This window comes from Bison bison, unplaced genomic scaffold (assembly GCF_000754665.1).
Source record: "Bison bison bison isolate TAMUID 2011002044 unplaced genomic scaffold, Bison_UMD1.0 scf7180017864283, whole genome shotgun sequence".
Taxonomy (NCBI): Eukaryota; Metazoa; Chordata; class Mammalia; order Artiodactyla; family Bovidae; genus Bison; species Bison bison.
This window is the reverse complement of record NW_011494855.1, coordinates 3,296,731-3,314,607: the sequence shown is the minus strand read 5'-3', so window position 1 is coordinate 3,314,607 and position 17,877 is coordinate 3,296,731. Positions and strand designations below refer to the sequence as shown.

The 17,877-nt window shown below is 41.0% G+C and overlaps 1 protein-coding gene across 5 annotated transcripts in view; it reads right to left on the bottom strand.

The window, feature by feature from the left end:
• Positions 1-17,877, bottom strand: part of MKL2 (MKL/myocardin-like 2) — a 230,959-nt gene that overhangs the window by 69,539 nt on the left and 143,543 nt on the right. The window contains exon 1 of one of the 5 annotated variants that reach the window (XM_010849433.1): positions 1,669-3,714. The exons of the other annotated variants lie outside the window; for them this stretch is intronic. Coding sequence (XP_010847735.1) covers positions 1,669-1,789 — 121 coding nt within the window. The 5' untranslated portion in view covers positions 1,790-3,714. Of the gene's footprint in view, positions 1-1,668; positions 3,715-17,877 lie in introns of those variants that run through there. 5 annotated transcript variants of the gene reach the window in all.

Genomic DNA, 17,877 nt, shown 5'->3' with positions numbered 1-17,877 from the left:
ATACTGTGGTACATGTATAAATTTGTATAAATTCAAAGCATGGTCACAGTGGTTAGGGAAAGAATTGGTACATCTCAAGGCAATTTTGTTGTTCCTGTTGATAATTCTCCTACGCTGTTTATTTTTAATTCTTTCTCTCTATGCTCCTTATCATACTGCTATTGTGACATCTTTTTATTTCTCCAATTCCATTTTCCTCTACTTTCCCAGTTTTTAGCATAAAAACAGTTAAAAATGTATGGTGCTAATAGGAGCTTAACGCTAGAACCTGACTTATACGATACATAATTAATCCCTTTTTTAAGTTAATAATTTTAAAAATGTAGGTTCCCCTCAGTGAGACACTAGAACGCGTACTAAAAACTTCACTGGTATCGATTTTATGAGAAATCTACAAGACGATTTCCAGCCAGGAGCAGAGGCAACCCCATTGTCTGGCTCCTGGCAACAGCTATTTATACTTCATTGTGTGTCGTCTGTTTCCATCTAGATGGGTTTTTTTTTTCCTACCAGTACCCAAAAGTTCAACTCCAATAAGAAACAACCAGTTTCTTCTTATCTTTTAAATACTCAACAATCTATCATCATATTCTCATAGTTCTAAATGTATGAAAAAAAGGCGGAATATCATTTTGAAAGAAGCTCAAACTGCAGCTGGGGAAGATAACTACATTTACTGTTTGGGTCTCCAGAAGACGAGGAAGAGCCAGTGGAGAGGTGAGAGGGTGGCTGGTGGCAGGAGCTGAAGGCAGATAAAATGAAGAGAGGTTATTGTGGGGTTTTTTTCCTCCTGAAGAATACTAGAAACAAATTTCAAATTAAACAACAATTGGTGGGGGGGGATGATTTTCAAATCTCAAATTCAGGAAAAACTTATTCTCAGAAGATTCTGAATCTCTTACTCCATGGCCCTCGGTCTCCAGCTGCCAAGAGTAAAGCACACTGGGCACTGGCCTCGCCACACTGGTGTGCCAGGACACAGGACAGCAGTGCCCAGGCCTTTGGACATTTTCTTAAGCAGGGAGGTACCTGTGCAGTGGCCGCTAACAATAACTGACAGCATTCATAAGCGTATTCTATGCTTTGCTAAAAAAACCACAAGACTACGCACTGTGCTTTAAAAAAAAAAAAAAAAGATGCAATGTGCATTATAACCAGATAAATTAATCATTTAAAGATATAACTACGAAAGAGTTAGCTACATTCCTGGTTTTAAACAATAAAAGTCATACACATGTTAATTGGAAAAAAAACCAAAACCATTTTCCTGGAATTATGTGTTTTGTCAACCTAAAAGGAGCAGGGTTCTGAGTAAGACCGAAAAGGAAATGGCCTCTCCTAAAGTGGGGGTGAGGAGCACAGAAAAATGGGAGAACGTGAGAAAATAGACAAAATGAACCTGGAAGCATCTTACTGAAATGAGGACTGGCTTCTTAAGTCACCTTACTGTATTACTGCCAAATCCCTAGAGTTCCATCAGTTAATGAATCTTCAGAAAGAGCTACCGAGAACAGCATTACGCTTTCATTTCAAAGAACTTAGAGTGTATAAGGTACATGAGTGGACGGAGGGCAGACACACGGCGTGGGAAGGAGACACACACGCTCAGCCTGGTTCACGGGAGGGTAAATGTGACCGTTTTGCCCCTCTGCCCACAGACAGACTGACCTTCCTTGAGACTTTTCTGGTGGCTCCCTTCAAGGCATTCCTTTTCTTTGAGTGGCTCAAAATCGCCAGCAGTTAAAATCTCCGGGAAGCCCTGTTGCTGCTTCTTGGAGCTATCGATCATGGTGAGAGGCTCTTGGAGACAGGCAGCATCCAGCAGAGGAAAAGCTCAATCTGCCGACCAGCAGAGGCCGGCACTGGGAATCCTCTGGCCCCTGCCGGGTGCCGGCCGCCGGCCACCTCCTCACAATACCCCGATCCCTGGGCAGTTATATCTTTAAGCAGCTGAAGGCAGCCGTTACCCTTTCGTTCCCAGCTTGACCTGCAAATCCACTCCTGCTGCTGGAAGCCCGAAACTCTCTCCCACGTTGGGAGGCAGAGCCACGGAGGCACGATGCTGAAATCCCACCCCTTTTCCCAGCCAGCCCCCTTTCCCTTGCCATTCCAGCCTCCCCCGCACCCGGGACTTCAATCTGCAGTTTGATGGTCCGCATCATCTGACAAACACTGACTCAAGCAGTTAAAAATAAATCCCCTAGTTGTTAAAAGAGAAGACTTTGCTGATACCTAAGAAGACAAATTGCTGCCTGTGGTCTCTCTCCGGCTCTCTATAAACACAGCCGCAGGCTATGGAAATACTTTCTATCAGCCAGCCAAGCACATCCATTACTCATTAAGTTCTCCAGCTAAACAAATGGTGGTCTAGGGCATCCGAAGGAAGAGGGTCTTATCACAGCAGACGCAACACAGTGAATAAACATGCTTCTAGCATATCTGGATAAAAACAGAGGCATGTCACCACCAACTGCTCTCGTGGGGTGCTTTTTCCGCGTCCGGCTCTCCCGGCACAGCCACTGCCAGTGCTCCCTGTCGCAGGGAAATGCCCGTAACTGCAGCTTTCTGCTTTCGCCAGTGCAGACCCAGGCGGCAGTTTTCCTTTGTGCCACTAGTCGGCTGAGAGAGTTAACATCGCCATGATTGTGGGAAGGAAAAATCTCCTCCCCTGTATTGAAGGCAGACACAGAGAGCTTCTAGTTCATAACACATTCCACCAGCAACCAGCCACGTTTAATTTCACACTAGCTATCAACACTGGGCACCTCTCCCCCGGGTCACTGGCGTCCACTAGGCAGAGGGATGCTGCCTGAAGGAAATCTGCAGGGAAGGCAGCTCCAGGCAAAGTCAGAACGCCTGCTTTTACACACACCGAACACCGATCTATCCAGAGCTGGAGCCCAAAGAATCTCATTTTCACGGTTTGAAGTCAGCTCCTATGAAAAGAGCTCCCATAAAACCCATTAGAAATTTTAAGAGCAGGAGACTGGTCCTCTTCCATGAGCAATCTGTTTTTGTTTTGTTTACTTTTTAAGTAGTCAACATCTAACAGTGCCTGGAATAGAAGGAGGGAGTTCTCAACAAATACTTGTTGCGTGACTGAGTGAATGAATGAAGGCAGAAAATCATATTCAGAGCTCTTCTGGTGAAACTCAGAGTTCTGAAGAAGTCCTAGATCAATGACCAAGAGTCACTAACTTCTAGATGAACAACTACATGCTCTTTAAAGGAAGCACATCTTCTCTTTAAAAGAAACCACACACATACACTTTGTGCATATGACATGACCCCTTTCTGGCAAGAAGAAAGGCTTACATTTTTACAGCCTGGAAAAATGAATATTCTCTTCCTCATTTAACAGAGATGGGGGACTGGATCAAGATTCTTTCCTTTGTCCCTGGTTTCAGGGCTCGCGTGCCCTAAATCCATGCTGTTCTACAAAGATGGGTATCTACCCTTCTTCAGCGTCTCTCGAGAATGGGATTACACAACATGTGGCATGCTTCTTGTCAACTGAAATTCCTTCGGAGGCAATTTAAGCCCAGCGTTGGTAGTCTAAACCCATGCAGGAACACACAGCGACGAACTTAACACAATTCTCAAACATGCCCTCAAATGCTCTGCTACTACTTCTAATGCTAAGGCCTCCATTCTTCTAAATTAACTGTTTAATGGAGTTACGCCTTTAAATGGAGAAGGAAATGGCAACCCACTCCAGTATCCTTGCCTGGAAAATGCCATGGACAGAGAAGCCTGGTAGGCTACAGTCCATGGGGTCGCAAAGTCGGACACGACTGAGTGACTTCACTTCACACCTTTAAAGGAGTAAGAAAAAAACAACAACAACACGTTTTTGGCAGACATTCTTTGGGCCAGTTCAAAGAAAGTTTTGCAAAGATTATCTCATTTAACCCCCAATAGTCCTTTGCAATCACTATGATTATTTGTACATTCTAGACATTTTATAGACCAAGACCAAAGTCTTGTAAGCTTGTAAGCAGCCAATCTGAAATTCAACCAACACTGGCACTACAGTGCCTGCTGTCTTCTAAAACATGCTCTGTTTCTAGGCTTTAGTTTGATCTTGGGACAGGTTTAACAGCAGAGACCATTACTGGTTATTGCCTTTGAGTAATTCTACTCCTGGTGAGGGAGAATGAAGGCAACATAATCATACTAGAGTGTTTTGATGAATCAATTTAACTTCTCTTGAAAAACTAACAGCAGCCAACTTTGCTGAGTGCTTACAATGAGCCACAGTCTCAGTGCTTGTCATATATTATCACATTCATTCTGTTGACATACCTGTGATTTCAATGTTGGTATCCTAGTTTACAGGCTTTCCAGGTGGCTCAGTGATAAAAAAAAACCTGTCTGCCAATGCAGGGGACACATATACGAGCCCTGGGTCAGGAAGATCCCTTGGAGAAGGAAATGGCAACCCACTCCAGTATTCTTGCCTGGAGAATCCCATGGGCAGAGGAGCCTGGTGGGCTACAGTCCATGGGGTTGCAAACAGTCAGACACAACTGAACGTGCATGCATATATATCGATCCTAATTTACAGGTGTGAAAACTGAGGCCTAGAAAAATCAAATATTTTGTCAGAGTCACGTATCTTGTAAGTGATGGCCACGGTTCCAAATAGGCAGCTTTGCAGGTTCACATTCTTAACTGCACTCCAAAGGAACAACAAAAACAATAAAGCCCAACACTCTCTTTTGCAGGGATGCTACTTTTAAAATTGTATTCAACTGTTTTTTTGGCCCCAGGTTTAGAAGCCTGAGTATATTCAAAGCTCCATCAGCCATTTAAAAATTCTTTATTGGCCATGTTTGTGTGTGTATTTAGTATGTTAAAACAGAAAACAGTCTTAGGGATCATCTGCAAACTTATTATTTTTTATCTGATAAATATAAAAGATCTCAAAATAAGGAAATATTTTCTGGCTGTAGATTTGTATTAAAAGTCTGCCTCTGTAGTTTTGAAAGGGAATAATAATTTCTCTAGTAGTGAATAGGCCTGAAAGGACATTTATTTTGCTATTTTAAAAAATCTGAAATAATTTCAAATTCAAAGAGCCCTATTTCCATGAACCATCTGCGAGGAGGCTCTGACACAATAGCTCTTTACCCTACGTGCTCTGGTCTGTAATTCCTACAAACAAGGCTAATTCTCCAAAGGAACCACAATATGACCATCAATATCAGGAAATTAATGCCGACATATCACTGCCACCTACAGACTCCATTCACATTCTGCCAGTTGTCAGGACATCCTTTATAGTAGAAGGACCCAAGCCAGGATCACATATGGCACAGAGTCTGAGTCTCTTTAGTTTTCTTCCATCTTGAACAGTTCTTCCATCTTTCTCAATGTTTCTTTCTTGACTTTTGAAGATTACAAGGTGGTTACTTGGTAGAGTTACTCTCAGTTCTTTTGATGTGTCTTCAAGATTAGATACAAGTCATAACAGGAGTATTTTTGGCAGGAATACCATAGAAGCAGTGTGTTCTTTCCATCCCACTAGGTGGTAGGGGACAAATTCAGTTTCTCTGATAGCTGATGGTGTTTATCTTGATTGATTTGTTAAAGTGGCAACGGCCAGCTTTCTTCACTGAAAAATTAATTTTTCTCTTGGTAATTAATGATTTCACGGGGCTGAGTTATTTATTACTAGCATGACTGACAAATGATGGTTTTGAAAATTCTATCATTCCTTCTACATTTATTAGTGGTGCATCCTATTGTAAGAAAAAATTCTCTTTATTCAGTTTATGTTATCTATTTATAACAGTAAGGACTCAGCTATTCAAATTTTATTCAATGGGTTATAAAATGTTCCAATCATTCCTTATTTTGATGCTCAAATAATTTCAGATTTGGCCCATGGGAATCCCCTTGAGCTGGCTTCAGTTTCTTACTGTTCTGATTTCATCGTTCTTTGAACACTTTCTTACTTTTTGGTATTAAAATGTTCTAAGCTCACGTTTTACTTTTCCTGCTCTGTTGAGAAACTAAGGTGTGAATTCTGGGTGTGCTCAATGCTATTTGGGTGTCATTATTCCCAGGCCTTTTCTGAGTCAGACGTAGGATTTATGTCTGAGTTTATGTGTATCTGTGTGTGTAAGCATAAATGTATTTATGTGTCTCACTATTAACAGATGTAAATATAGACCTATATTTAAGTATGCACATCTATTTATTTATTTATATATATTGAAAACCATGAGTTCACCCCAATGCCTCCACTTCCAATCCAACCCCACTGGGTCAACTCAGTTTCCTTCTTTTCTATATTTGTAGGGTCCTCCTCCTATAGTGAGGATCTTGTCCCATGGGTCTCTGCCACCCCACTCACGGATACCCCATTCACCCCATTCACGGCTGTGGCCAAACCCCAGGGAGGTATGTCTCCCCGCCCACAGGCTCTGAAGCCCTGCACTGGACTTCTGCCCCCACTCCCACAGGGCAGCTGCCTTGCTCAGCCCCACTTAATGTCTTTCCGATCAAATCAGGGCTGGTGAGAGGAAGGAGACTTGCTTTCCTGCCCGGTAAGAAGGGACCAGAGTTGTCACGTGGACTGCTTTCCAATACATCTGCCCTGTTCTTTACTAAATGTGCTATATCATCAGCATGTGGCACTTGGCTCTATTGTCACAAGTGGCTTTTAACTTCAAATGATAAGTGACTTAATTCACTTTGGCTATGATAAATCTGCTTCCACAGTGTTTGTGTCTATACTCAAAAGAGTTGTTTTAGTATGAAAGAGAATACCATAAATCAAGTCAATTTTCCCACTACCCCAAGCATAGATATTTAATAAGCGTGAGAAAAGCTGTATGGCTTGAGACTAGGAACAATCCAAGAAAGGCTTCCGGGAATCAGAACAGAAACAAACGTGGCTCAAGGGACCTACACAAAAACTTGGCAGAGTCAACATACGCTTATAAAACTGCTGACGAAAAAGACCATCAGTGTGATGATGCTATGCTTCAATAAGGAAAAACCTGAGGGTGTTAATGTTCCCCCAACGTAAAACACATTCAAAAGTAATGAGTAAAGTAATTAGCAGCAGAACGCAAGGAGACCGCTAAAGACTGCGTGTACTTCTGCAGCATTCTGCGCCCCGGGATTGAGGAGGATGCTCGTCTTCTTGTCTTCCACCTCCTGGTTCTTTGGAACAGGTACGCAGGGGGCCATTCACTGAATCACATGTGGGCACTCTGGGGCTTCTTTCGCACAGTCTGAGCACAGTATCATGACATTTGTAGAGACACAGTCAGTCAGGTTGGAACCATTTAGGGAGGAAAAGTTTCAGTCCAGATGACACCTATGTTTTTTTCCCTCAAGATACCATATTTTCAGTGAGATGCATATACAATCCCTAATTTTCTCCTTTTTAACATTATAAATACCACAATAAAATATCACATTTTAGATGATTATTAAATGGTAAATCCCAATGATTTCATAATTATTAAGCCCAAGTAGATAATCCTGATAACTTAAAATATTTTTTGTAAACAAGGATAGTTAAGAGTGCTGCCTGTGAAATCAGGCAACATATCTTAAAAGTTGTTCATTTTTACCACTGTTTAAATCCATGGACACTGTATCCATTGCATATACAAAGAGATTATAGAAATGACTGTTCACAAGGATACGTTTTTCTGACATTTCCAAGATAATAAGATTTTGAAAGAATATCAGTGATTTGAAGAACTAAGTACGGTAGCATAACTCAACACTGCAAAAGGGCCAAAAAGTGAAGTCACTAAGTCGTGTCTGACTCTTTGCGACCCCTTAGACCGTAGCCTACCAGGCTCCTCTGTCCATGGGATTTTCCAGGCAATAGTACTGGAGTGGGTTGCCATTTCCTTCTCTAGGGGATCTTCCCAACCCAGGGCTTAAACCCGGGTCTCCCGTATTACAGACAGACGCTTTACCGTCTGAGCCACCAGGGGCCAAACAGCCTAATAATCACTGGGTTTGTAATCTGTGCCTATCATACTCTTCCATCCTAGAAAGCAGCCAGGACTGGCACGAACGGCACTTCCCTCCTGTGTTTGTTTTATCCTCTCTGAAGATGTGGCCAGGTTTGTCACGACTGGAACTGTACCAGTAACACTTTGCTGACTAACATCTGCTTAAGCTGAGGGGAGATAACCTTCTGTGGGGCAGGGCAACTGGGGGTTTCCTCGCTCTTTCCAGGTGAGTCCTCACGGGACAGTGGCACCACCCAATGGCAGGATTCTGACTGCATCTCAGAGACTGGGGCCCTTTGCCTCCTCCTGCCCAAATCCTTCATCAGGATAATCAAGAGAGGACAGGATATACTTTATCAGATTTAAGAAAGTCATCCAAATCCTTTCTCTACTTCTAAGTCTGAGAGTTACTTTATAAACATACAGATAGACAACTGGCTGAAGATTCACAAGCAAGAGTGTTCTTAGGTTGTATTTCTTCAAAGCAGACCTCCTTACACTGAGTTATGGAATGTAAGGGAGAATGAGATGACGACAGCTTTGAGGGTTTAGCAGAGATGGAAGGGGGAGTGAGAAGAGGATCAGGCCCTGTGAAGGCCAGATGGCAAGTCAGCCAGTCACGACCTGTGTGGGGCCGAGGTCCGCGCCTGCGACAAAGAGACTGATGAGCACAGTGTTTCTCGATCTTTTCCACATTTTAGCTCCTGACCCTTTTAAATATAAGTTTTCCTAATCAGTTTTCCTTGAAACTTTAACACCACAGATTCACTGTATACATTTATATGCTCTATGTATATCTGTACATTAGTGAAAATTGCTTAGTCGTGTCCAACTCTTTGTGACGCCATGGCCTACCCAGTCTATGGAATTCTCCAGGCGAGAATACTGGAGTGTGAAGTTTTTCCCTTCTCCAGGGGATCTTCCCAACACAGGGGCTTAACCCAAGTCTTCCACATTGCAGGCAGATTCTTTAGCAGCGGAGCCAAAAGAATATTGGAGTGGGTAGCCTATCCCTTTTCTAACGGATCTTCCCAACCCAGGAATCAAACTGGGGTCTCCTGCATTGCAGGTGGATTCTTTTCCAACTGAGCTATCAGGGAAGCCCCTGTACATTATATATTATCTGTACATTATATATTAAAAAATACTTTTTTTTGCCCATCTTCCAAGAGCCATTTTTCACTTCTGTTGAGAATGCTTAATGTATGAGAAAAAAAGCCAGTTTTTCCTTTTTGTTGAGGAAAAAAAACAAGTAATAAGAATAACAATAAGAATGAACTGTGTGCAGGAAACCCTCAATGAGAGAATAACAAATGTTCACCATCTGTGACAATGGTTTTTAGATCACAAGTAAATTTAGCAGGACTTTGAGGGTCTTTATGACCCTCAGCAGCTCTGAGGGAAACGCATATTGATATTTGGTTTATTAAAAAAAAGTGCAGTTTAGCTATGAAATGATGTGTTTTCAAGTTGCTCTGCTGGTGAACACATATCCTTAATCCTGGTTTCCTCACTCCAACATTCTTTTTTACCAAAAGTGAAACCTTGTGGGTTTTTTCTTTTTACTAAATTTACGTGTAATTTTTCAGAGGCATATATTAAGAAAAATTGGTAATTTGATTTCAGGAGGAGGATAAGATCACATATGGATTTTATGAAGGTTAGAGGCAGGATGGTTTTGGGGAAGGAACACGACTTCAGAGTTAAACAAAATTCGGCTGTTGAAATCTGCGAGATCTTAGAAAAGTGGTAACATCATTGTGCTGGGGCTGCCTCATCTATAGAAGTGTATTAACGATGATAACAGCAGTAGCTGTTTTCTGTGATTATAAAAATCAGGGGAAAATGCATATAAAATTCCTAGGACAGGCACGATAGGCACTTGCCAAACGGTGGAGTCTTTTGGGGCTCACTTTTGGAATGATCTCCTTTGTCTGCTTCCCCCATGGCTCCCTGTCTGCTAAGTGTAGGGTTTCTCCAGCAAAAACACACACATACCCACACACACCCCCCAGCAAACCACCCTGCCCCCTCCAACACACACCCCAGCAACCACCACACCACATTCTGTTTTCCAACCCCACCCTCTGAGGCTGCAGCAGGATGCAGATAAAGTTCATCATTTTTTGGTTTGGCACTTAATACCTTCTGGTGTCCTTCCACTATTTGAGATTTCATGTATTAGATTAAATTTGAAAGGTTTTTATACATGCAGCGAACACTGCTGATATTTTTCCACTTAACTGGAATAATGAAATCGAAAACCCACTCCAGGTGTCTAATCTCAGCCAAGTCGTGAGCCACCGGCTCTGAGAAGTGAGTAGAACAAACCCTGGGACATAGTTTTAGGAATCCAAGTTGTCTTCTTGGATGAGTCCTTTGTGGAAAATGTAAAAATTTCGTGTTTTCATTTTGTTAACCCTGAGAAAAGAATCAAGTGTTGCCATGTAAGAATGAAAAGTAAAGAGAGCTGGACCTTGCGGTGATGACACGATCAGGCCTAGAGAAGGCAGAATGCTGGCAGCCTGCAGTGGTCTGACAGAGGCGCGGGGGGAGAAGTGGGCTGCTGTGCAAGCAGGCAGCGCAGGCTCCCAGCTCCTGCCAGGGTGCTGGGGCACCGCGGCCTCATGTCCAGCAGCAGTCACATTTATGCAAAAATGCACGTGTCACAGTAAATTAATACCGATTTGAATTTCATTAGCTTTGCAGATTTCTGTAAATAACATACAGAAGTGTTCTTGTTTTGTAGCTGTGCAAGTGCTACTAAGCACAAGGAGTTTTAAACTTCTTTTACAGTTGTACCTAATTCTGAAACACTACACTAGTAAAAATTAAGTCATCTACTAACTGTTCTTAAAGGGTCAGTACATTTCTTAAGTTTGTGAACCGCTGCTTCACCATGTAACTCAAATGGGGAGAAGGGGCCCACGTTCTCTGTGGCTTGGCTTCCACAGCATTATCCTGAGGTGAGAAGGAAGCATTTGTCTTTGTTTATCTAATTTGAATGGGGATCCTATTTTGCCATCTTGGGAGTCATGATAAAAAGCGGTAATGACACCAAGAAGGGCTTGAGAAATTAAGGAAGCAGGAGGACTCTCCAAATTCAATATAAAACCATGCCATGCCCTCACGCCTGCTCCAAGATGTTCCCTTTATCTCTTATTGACTCTGAATTGTCTGCACCACTGTTCCAGAGCGTCTCCATTTTCCTCAAGGCCACACTACCTAACTACCCTTACACCTTTGTCAGCAAGTAACTTGGGATACTAGATTTATGAATATTACGGGCTTCAGACATATGCTGCGCTCCACCTTACCACTCCCATCCCACCTCCTGTCTTTGAGGAAAAAGCAATCTTTTTTTCTAGCAGAGGAGAAACCAGACACTTTATTTAGGATTTCATTTCTCTCCCACCTACTTACAAAACTGTGATCAGTGAATGGAACTTCTCCTTGACGATCTGTTGTGCCCACTGAGACTTCTGGCATCACCCATCAATGCTAAACACCCACCACTGCATGAGGAACACATATACCCTATCTCGGATTTAGGCAATTCTTGCTTTCTGAATAGCAGATCCTAAATGAGTTTTCCCTCGGCAGCTAAAACACCCTTGATGTTAAGATTATATGCTATACTCAGGATGAAATCATCTCTAATTTTATAAGATAGGCTTTTCTGGAAAAACAAAGATTTTTTTTTTTTTTTAAAGACAAGCAATGGGCTTAGCCTAGACCTCACATAATCTAGCTCCAAACAACGCACTTAAAAACCAATGCTTGCTGTCTCACTCATCTGCACAGTCCCAGTGCCTGGCTCACTGACTGCTCCATCGATGCTGCTTGGATAAATAAAACAATGTCACTCAACTGACCCACATTCATCCAGGCCTCTCCCTACCAACCTAATTCAGCCTCCACTTCTTAGCTTGGCATTCAAAGCCATCACCACTTTGTTTCTCACTTTCCTAAGTAGCATTATTAACCCTGAACACGCTCCTGTGCTTCAGCTGAATCAAACTGCTTATACCCCGACAGGCTCTGAGACTTCCTTGTCTTTGCTCAAGCTTTTCCATCTGAAATTCTGACATCTGCCCATGGAGACTGTACCCAAGCAGGAACTAACTCCAGTATTAATCTCTTTCAGAAGCTTTTCAGGATGTCTCTCAACACCACCAAAGAGTCATATCTGAAGACTCATGATACCTATCAAGGGAGGACTCCGCCTTCGTGAATAAAAAAGATGATGATGTTGGTCACTCTTGTTTGTATATCATTTATTGTGCACCGAAGCACTGCATTTCCACATGGTGCTAAGCATTTCACATACCCCCACTCAGTGTACTCTTTCCAATAACTCTGGCTACTGCTGCTGCTACTGCTGCTAAGTTGCTTCAGTTGTATCCAACTCTGTGTGACCCCATAGATGGCAGCCCACCAGGCTCCCCCGTCCCTGGGATTCTCCAGGCAAGAACACTGGAGTGGGTTGCCATTTCCTTCTCCAATGCATGAAAGTGAAAAGTGAAAGGGAAGTCACTTAGTCGTGTCCGACTCTTAGCGACCCCATGGGCTGCAGCCCACCAGGCTCCTCTGTCCATGGGATTCTCCAGGCAAGAGTACTGGAGTGGGGTGCCATTGCCTTCTCTGCTAGCTACTACTGTCTCTTTTTTATACTGAAGCATGGAGAGGTGAAGTAACTTGTCCAGCTACAAAGCTTGTAAGGAGTAGAGGAGAGATCTGTAACCTAGGCAGTACATATGCAGACTACTAGCTTTTCTCAGTGAGGTCTGCAAGAGAATTAAGCCCTAGTGCACAAAGGCATCCACTGTATGAAACTAACTTCTCTCCTGTTGTCTAAAACGGTATGAGCTATGTCATCCTTGGGATAACTGAGTAAAGACTCACTCTAATCACATCTGTAGGGATTAATTTTCTCACATAAACTTGGCTGAAAACAAATTTTTTTAAGCCAAAAATTTAATTAGAAAAGTAAAAACTGTTCCGCAGGTCTTAATCCTTGACAATCAAGTGTATTCATGAACAGCAAGTATCTCCATGTAAACAGTTCTCGTTGGAAGAGCCGGAGGGAACTCCTCTGGGGCAGCGGGTGCTCTGCTGGGCTTTCTCTCAGCACGTCTGGATGCTCTTCCCATTCTTGATACCCCTTGCCCCATTTTAGTAAACTTTCCCGTCTTTAAAAGCTGCAACTGGATCTCACTCACCTTTTTGTCCCTATGAGATCTATCCCAATGTTTAAACCACGTCACATGGTCACATTTCTCTCTAACTCTTACACTCAGTAGTCCAGGCTAGTTGACAAGCATCTTCCTTACAGGAAACTAACAACGGAAACTACCTGTTCTGTCTTGGTTGTGTCTGATAGGAATTTAAAAATCAAGATTACCAAGGTATAAAGACAGTCAGATACGTCCAATGAAAGTGTGTGATTTGATGAGTTTTATACAGGTGAAGCCGCGGTCCCACTTGAGGTACGGAACACTGTCATCATTTCCAAAATTTCTTCTTGCGCCTCTGCAGTACATCCTTCTGCTTCAGGAATCACTGATCTGCTCTCTATCACTATGGGATAGTTCATATTTCCAGAATTGCAAGAAAATGAAATCTTATACCATGTGGTCTCCTGTGTTTGAGTTCTTACACTAAGCATAACAATTCTGAGAGTCATCCACGGTGCTGCATACATCAGCAGTTGGTTCCTTTCTATTACCGAGCAATAATTTACTGTATGGATGGACTGCATTTTGTTTATCCATTCATCTGTCAGTGGACATTTGGGTAGTCTTCAGCTTTGAGATACTATGAATAATTCTGTCATGAACATTTTTTTTAATAAACCTTTGTGTAGGTAATTATTCTCCTTTCATTTGACTAAAGGCTTGGTCATATAGTAGGTGTATGCTTAGCTTTCAAAACTATGGTTTCTTCAACAGAACTTTATTCATAGCTTTATCTGTAATAGTTAGAAATTGCAAATAACCATCAATACATAGGTAAATGAATAAGTAAATTTTGGTGTATCCATACAATGGAATACTAACCATCAATAAAAAAGAATAACAACAATATGGATAAATCTCAAAATTACTAGGCTGAAGCAAAGAAGACAAACAAAAAAAGAACACATGTATACATGATTCCATTTACAAAAAAAATTCTAGAAAATGCAAACTAATCTATAGAGGCAAAAAAGGAGATCAGTGGTTGCCTGAAGACTGTGGTGGAAAGAAGAAAGATTACAAAGTGGCATGAGGAAGTTTTTAAGGGTGATGAAAATGCTGTCCTGATTACAGTGAAATGAAAATTTCTCAAGTTGAATACTTTAAATCTGTGCAATTTATTGTATTTAGTTAGATTTCAATAAATTTGTTGTTATTTTATAAAGGCAATGGCACTTGTGAAAACAGACGAATTCCTTTATGTAACACAACAACTCTGAAACAGTCTCTCTACTATTTACAAAATTTTAATGCAATAGAAGATTATTTACCTGGGTGTCTGAAAACAACTGAACAGCAGAATTATCCTAGAGAATCTTAAAACAAAAACAAAAAACCAACAAACCAATGAAATAAATAAGTCTCATGTATAATAACTGCATGATACCTCACACATGTGGTGCTGGTGTGACCTGGTGCACTGTGATGCGCCCACAGGATTTTGGTGGACTGAGGTATGTTACAGATGAAGATGGTGAAGTGGGAATGATCCTGAACATAGAAAATATAAAACTCAAGTAAAAAATGTTTTATGTGACAAAGGATATCTTTTACTGCTAAAAGCCATGATCAACAATGAGATGATAATCACTGTGACTGTGTATAATACAAAACAAACATAACTACTGTTATAAAACAAAAAGGACAGGAGATGCAATGTGACACAGACAAAACATGCAAATAACAGGAGACTTTAATCTCCCAACCTCAGGAAAAGACAGATTAGGCAGACAAAAAATAAGTAAGGGTATATAAGGCCAAACAGCATCATCAGTAACATCTCACTGCTATATAGTCAACTTCACACCCAATGACAGTGAAGACACCGTCACAGAACACATGGACTGTTCAAAAGACAATCACATATTAGGTCACAAAAACACTTGAGTGAATTCCCTAACATGAAAAATACTATAAACAACATTCTGATGTCAGTGTAATAATGCTAAAAATTATTCATAAAGTAAAAAATTAAAAAGGCTTATCTACTTGGAAATTAATAACGTCTTCTAATTAGTTCATAGCAAAGAGGAAAACCACAAAATGAAATGAAAGTTTTTTTAAAAAGGACAGTTCTTTGGGTATAGTCAGAAACTATGGCACATATTTAAAGCAGTGAGCAGAAAAAATTTCAAATCCATAAATCATAGTATCAATACAAATTAAAGAACAAAAATAAATTATGTGCCTTAGAGAAAAAAAAAGAATAAAGAAAACAAAGAACGGGAACCCACGTGACCCATGAGATGATATCATAAGGTTCTGTGCAGCTGGAGTTTCAGTAGGGTAGAGATAGAACAAGGCATAAAACATAACTGCAAATATAATGCTTGAAAATTTCCCAAATCTGATGAAATACATAAATTTTCAGATTTAAGAAACCTGGCAAACTCCAAGTAGGGTGAATTCAAACACATACAGAAACCAATAGCCTTCAGATATATAAACAAGTGGTTAGAGACCATAATAGTAGAGAAAACTTCATTAATAATAGCAAAAAGACAAAAACTCTGAATTAGCTTAATAAGCAATTTGCAAAAATTAGAAAAAACCTTTAAGTAGGCTTGAACACACAGACAGTCCTTGTTCATGGATAAGATAATACCACATCATAAAAATGTTTGCTTTCACTAAGTAAATTTACACATTTAATGCAATTTCAATGAAAATATCACAAGGCTTTTTAATGGAGCTAGACAAGTTGATATCTAAGTACATCTGGAAAAAGTAAAAACACCCGAGGGGAACTGGGAAAACACACACACACAAAGGCCACATAGAGGAGGGAGAAAGAGTCTGATTAGATAAAAATAAGCTCCAAGAAGATAAGGAATGAAAACGCTAAAAAAAAATCAACCCCTGAGTACTTTAAATATTGATGACCCTTGGACATAATGAAAAGTTTTCTATGACTTTGTATCCAAATACAATAAAAAGAAAAGTGATAAATTTTGGCCATGTGCAAAACACAACAAAAATACTGAAGAGGAAGAGCTAATTGCTTCAATACATAGTTCTTTAAAAATTAAAGTTTAAAAACCTGACAGAGAAATGAACAGAAAATTCACATTCTTCTAAAAAAAAAAAAGATTGTAAAATGGCTGTTACACATATGAAAAGATGTTCAAACTTACTTATAATTAGAGAAATGCAATTAAAATTACATCAAAATACCAGATGGCAAAAAAGTATGACAACACATTCTGTAGGTGTGGCTGCGGGGAAATAAACATTCTCACACATTGTTAATTGGAATGGAAACTGGTACAGCCCTTTGAAAGAGGAATTTAGCAATATCTAACAAAACTACAAAAGCATTTACCTTTGACTCAGCAATTCCATATCTAGGAATTTACCTTAATTATATACCTCCAACATTATAAAATGGTAGCTGAAGGTCCATGTTATTTATTTGAAAAATAGTTGAGTGCATTTATTGTGTTTGTATTCAAATTTGGGTGTTCCCTCATCCTTGCAGATTTTATTCTTTTGAGTATGTGCTATATTAAAAAGGTTCTGAAAGTCAAAACTATACCAAAAGCAATGTTCTCAGAAATGTGCTGCTGCCTGCTTCTCTCTCGCATCCCACTGTCATCCCCTAAATCTTAACCACGAAAGGTGATTAATCTCATTAGGTTCTAGTTTACCCTTCCTTTCATTTTTCTCTCTCCTGAATCAGCTATAAGTATGCTGCTGCTGCTGCTGCTAAGTTGCTTCAGTCGCGTCCAACTCTGTGTGACCCCAGACTGCAGCTGACCAGGCTCCTCCGTCCCTGGGATTCTCCAGGCAAAAGTACTGGAGTGGGTTGCCATTTCCTTCTCCAGAGCTATAAGTACACATTTTATTATTTTCCCTTCTCTTTTAAATAAGAAGTAACACTGCTACTGTTTCATTGTTTGCTTTTTTCCCCCACTTAAACTCTGAAGATCTTCTGGTATCAGTTCATGGAGCTCTTCCTTGGTCCTTTTTACAGCCGTGTCATATTCATGATGTGGATGTACCACAGTTTATTCAGCCATTCTCCTGTGTGTGGGCATTTAAGTTGTTTCCAATCTTAAGCAGTTACAAACAAATTGCTGTAGTAAATAACTTCTGGCATATGGGCTTCCCTGGTGGCTCAGTTGGCAGAGAATCCATCTGCAATGTGGGAGACCTGAGTTCAATCCCTGGGTTGAAGGAAAATCCCCTGGAGAAGGGAATGGCTATCCACTCCAGTATTCTGGCCTGGAGAATTCCATGGACTGTATAGTCCATGGGGTCACATAGTTTTGACTTTACTTCAGTCACTCAGTCATGTCCGACTCTTTGTGACCCCATGGACTCTGCAGCACGCCAGGCCTCCTTGTCCATCACCAACTCCTGGAGTTTCATGTCCATTGAGTCAGTGATGCCATCCAACCATCTCATTGTCTATCATCCCCTTCTCCTCCCGCCCTCAATCTTTCCCAGCATCAGGGTCCTTACAAATGAGTCAGCTCTTTGCATCAGGTGGCCAAAGTGTTGGAGTTTCAGCTTCAACATCAGTCCTACCAATGAATATTCAGGATTGATCTCCTTTAGGATGGACTGGTTGGATCTCCTTGCAGTCCAAGGGACTCTCAAGAGTCTTCTCCAACACCACAGTTCAAAAGCATCAATTCTTTGGCGCTCAG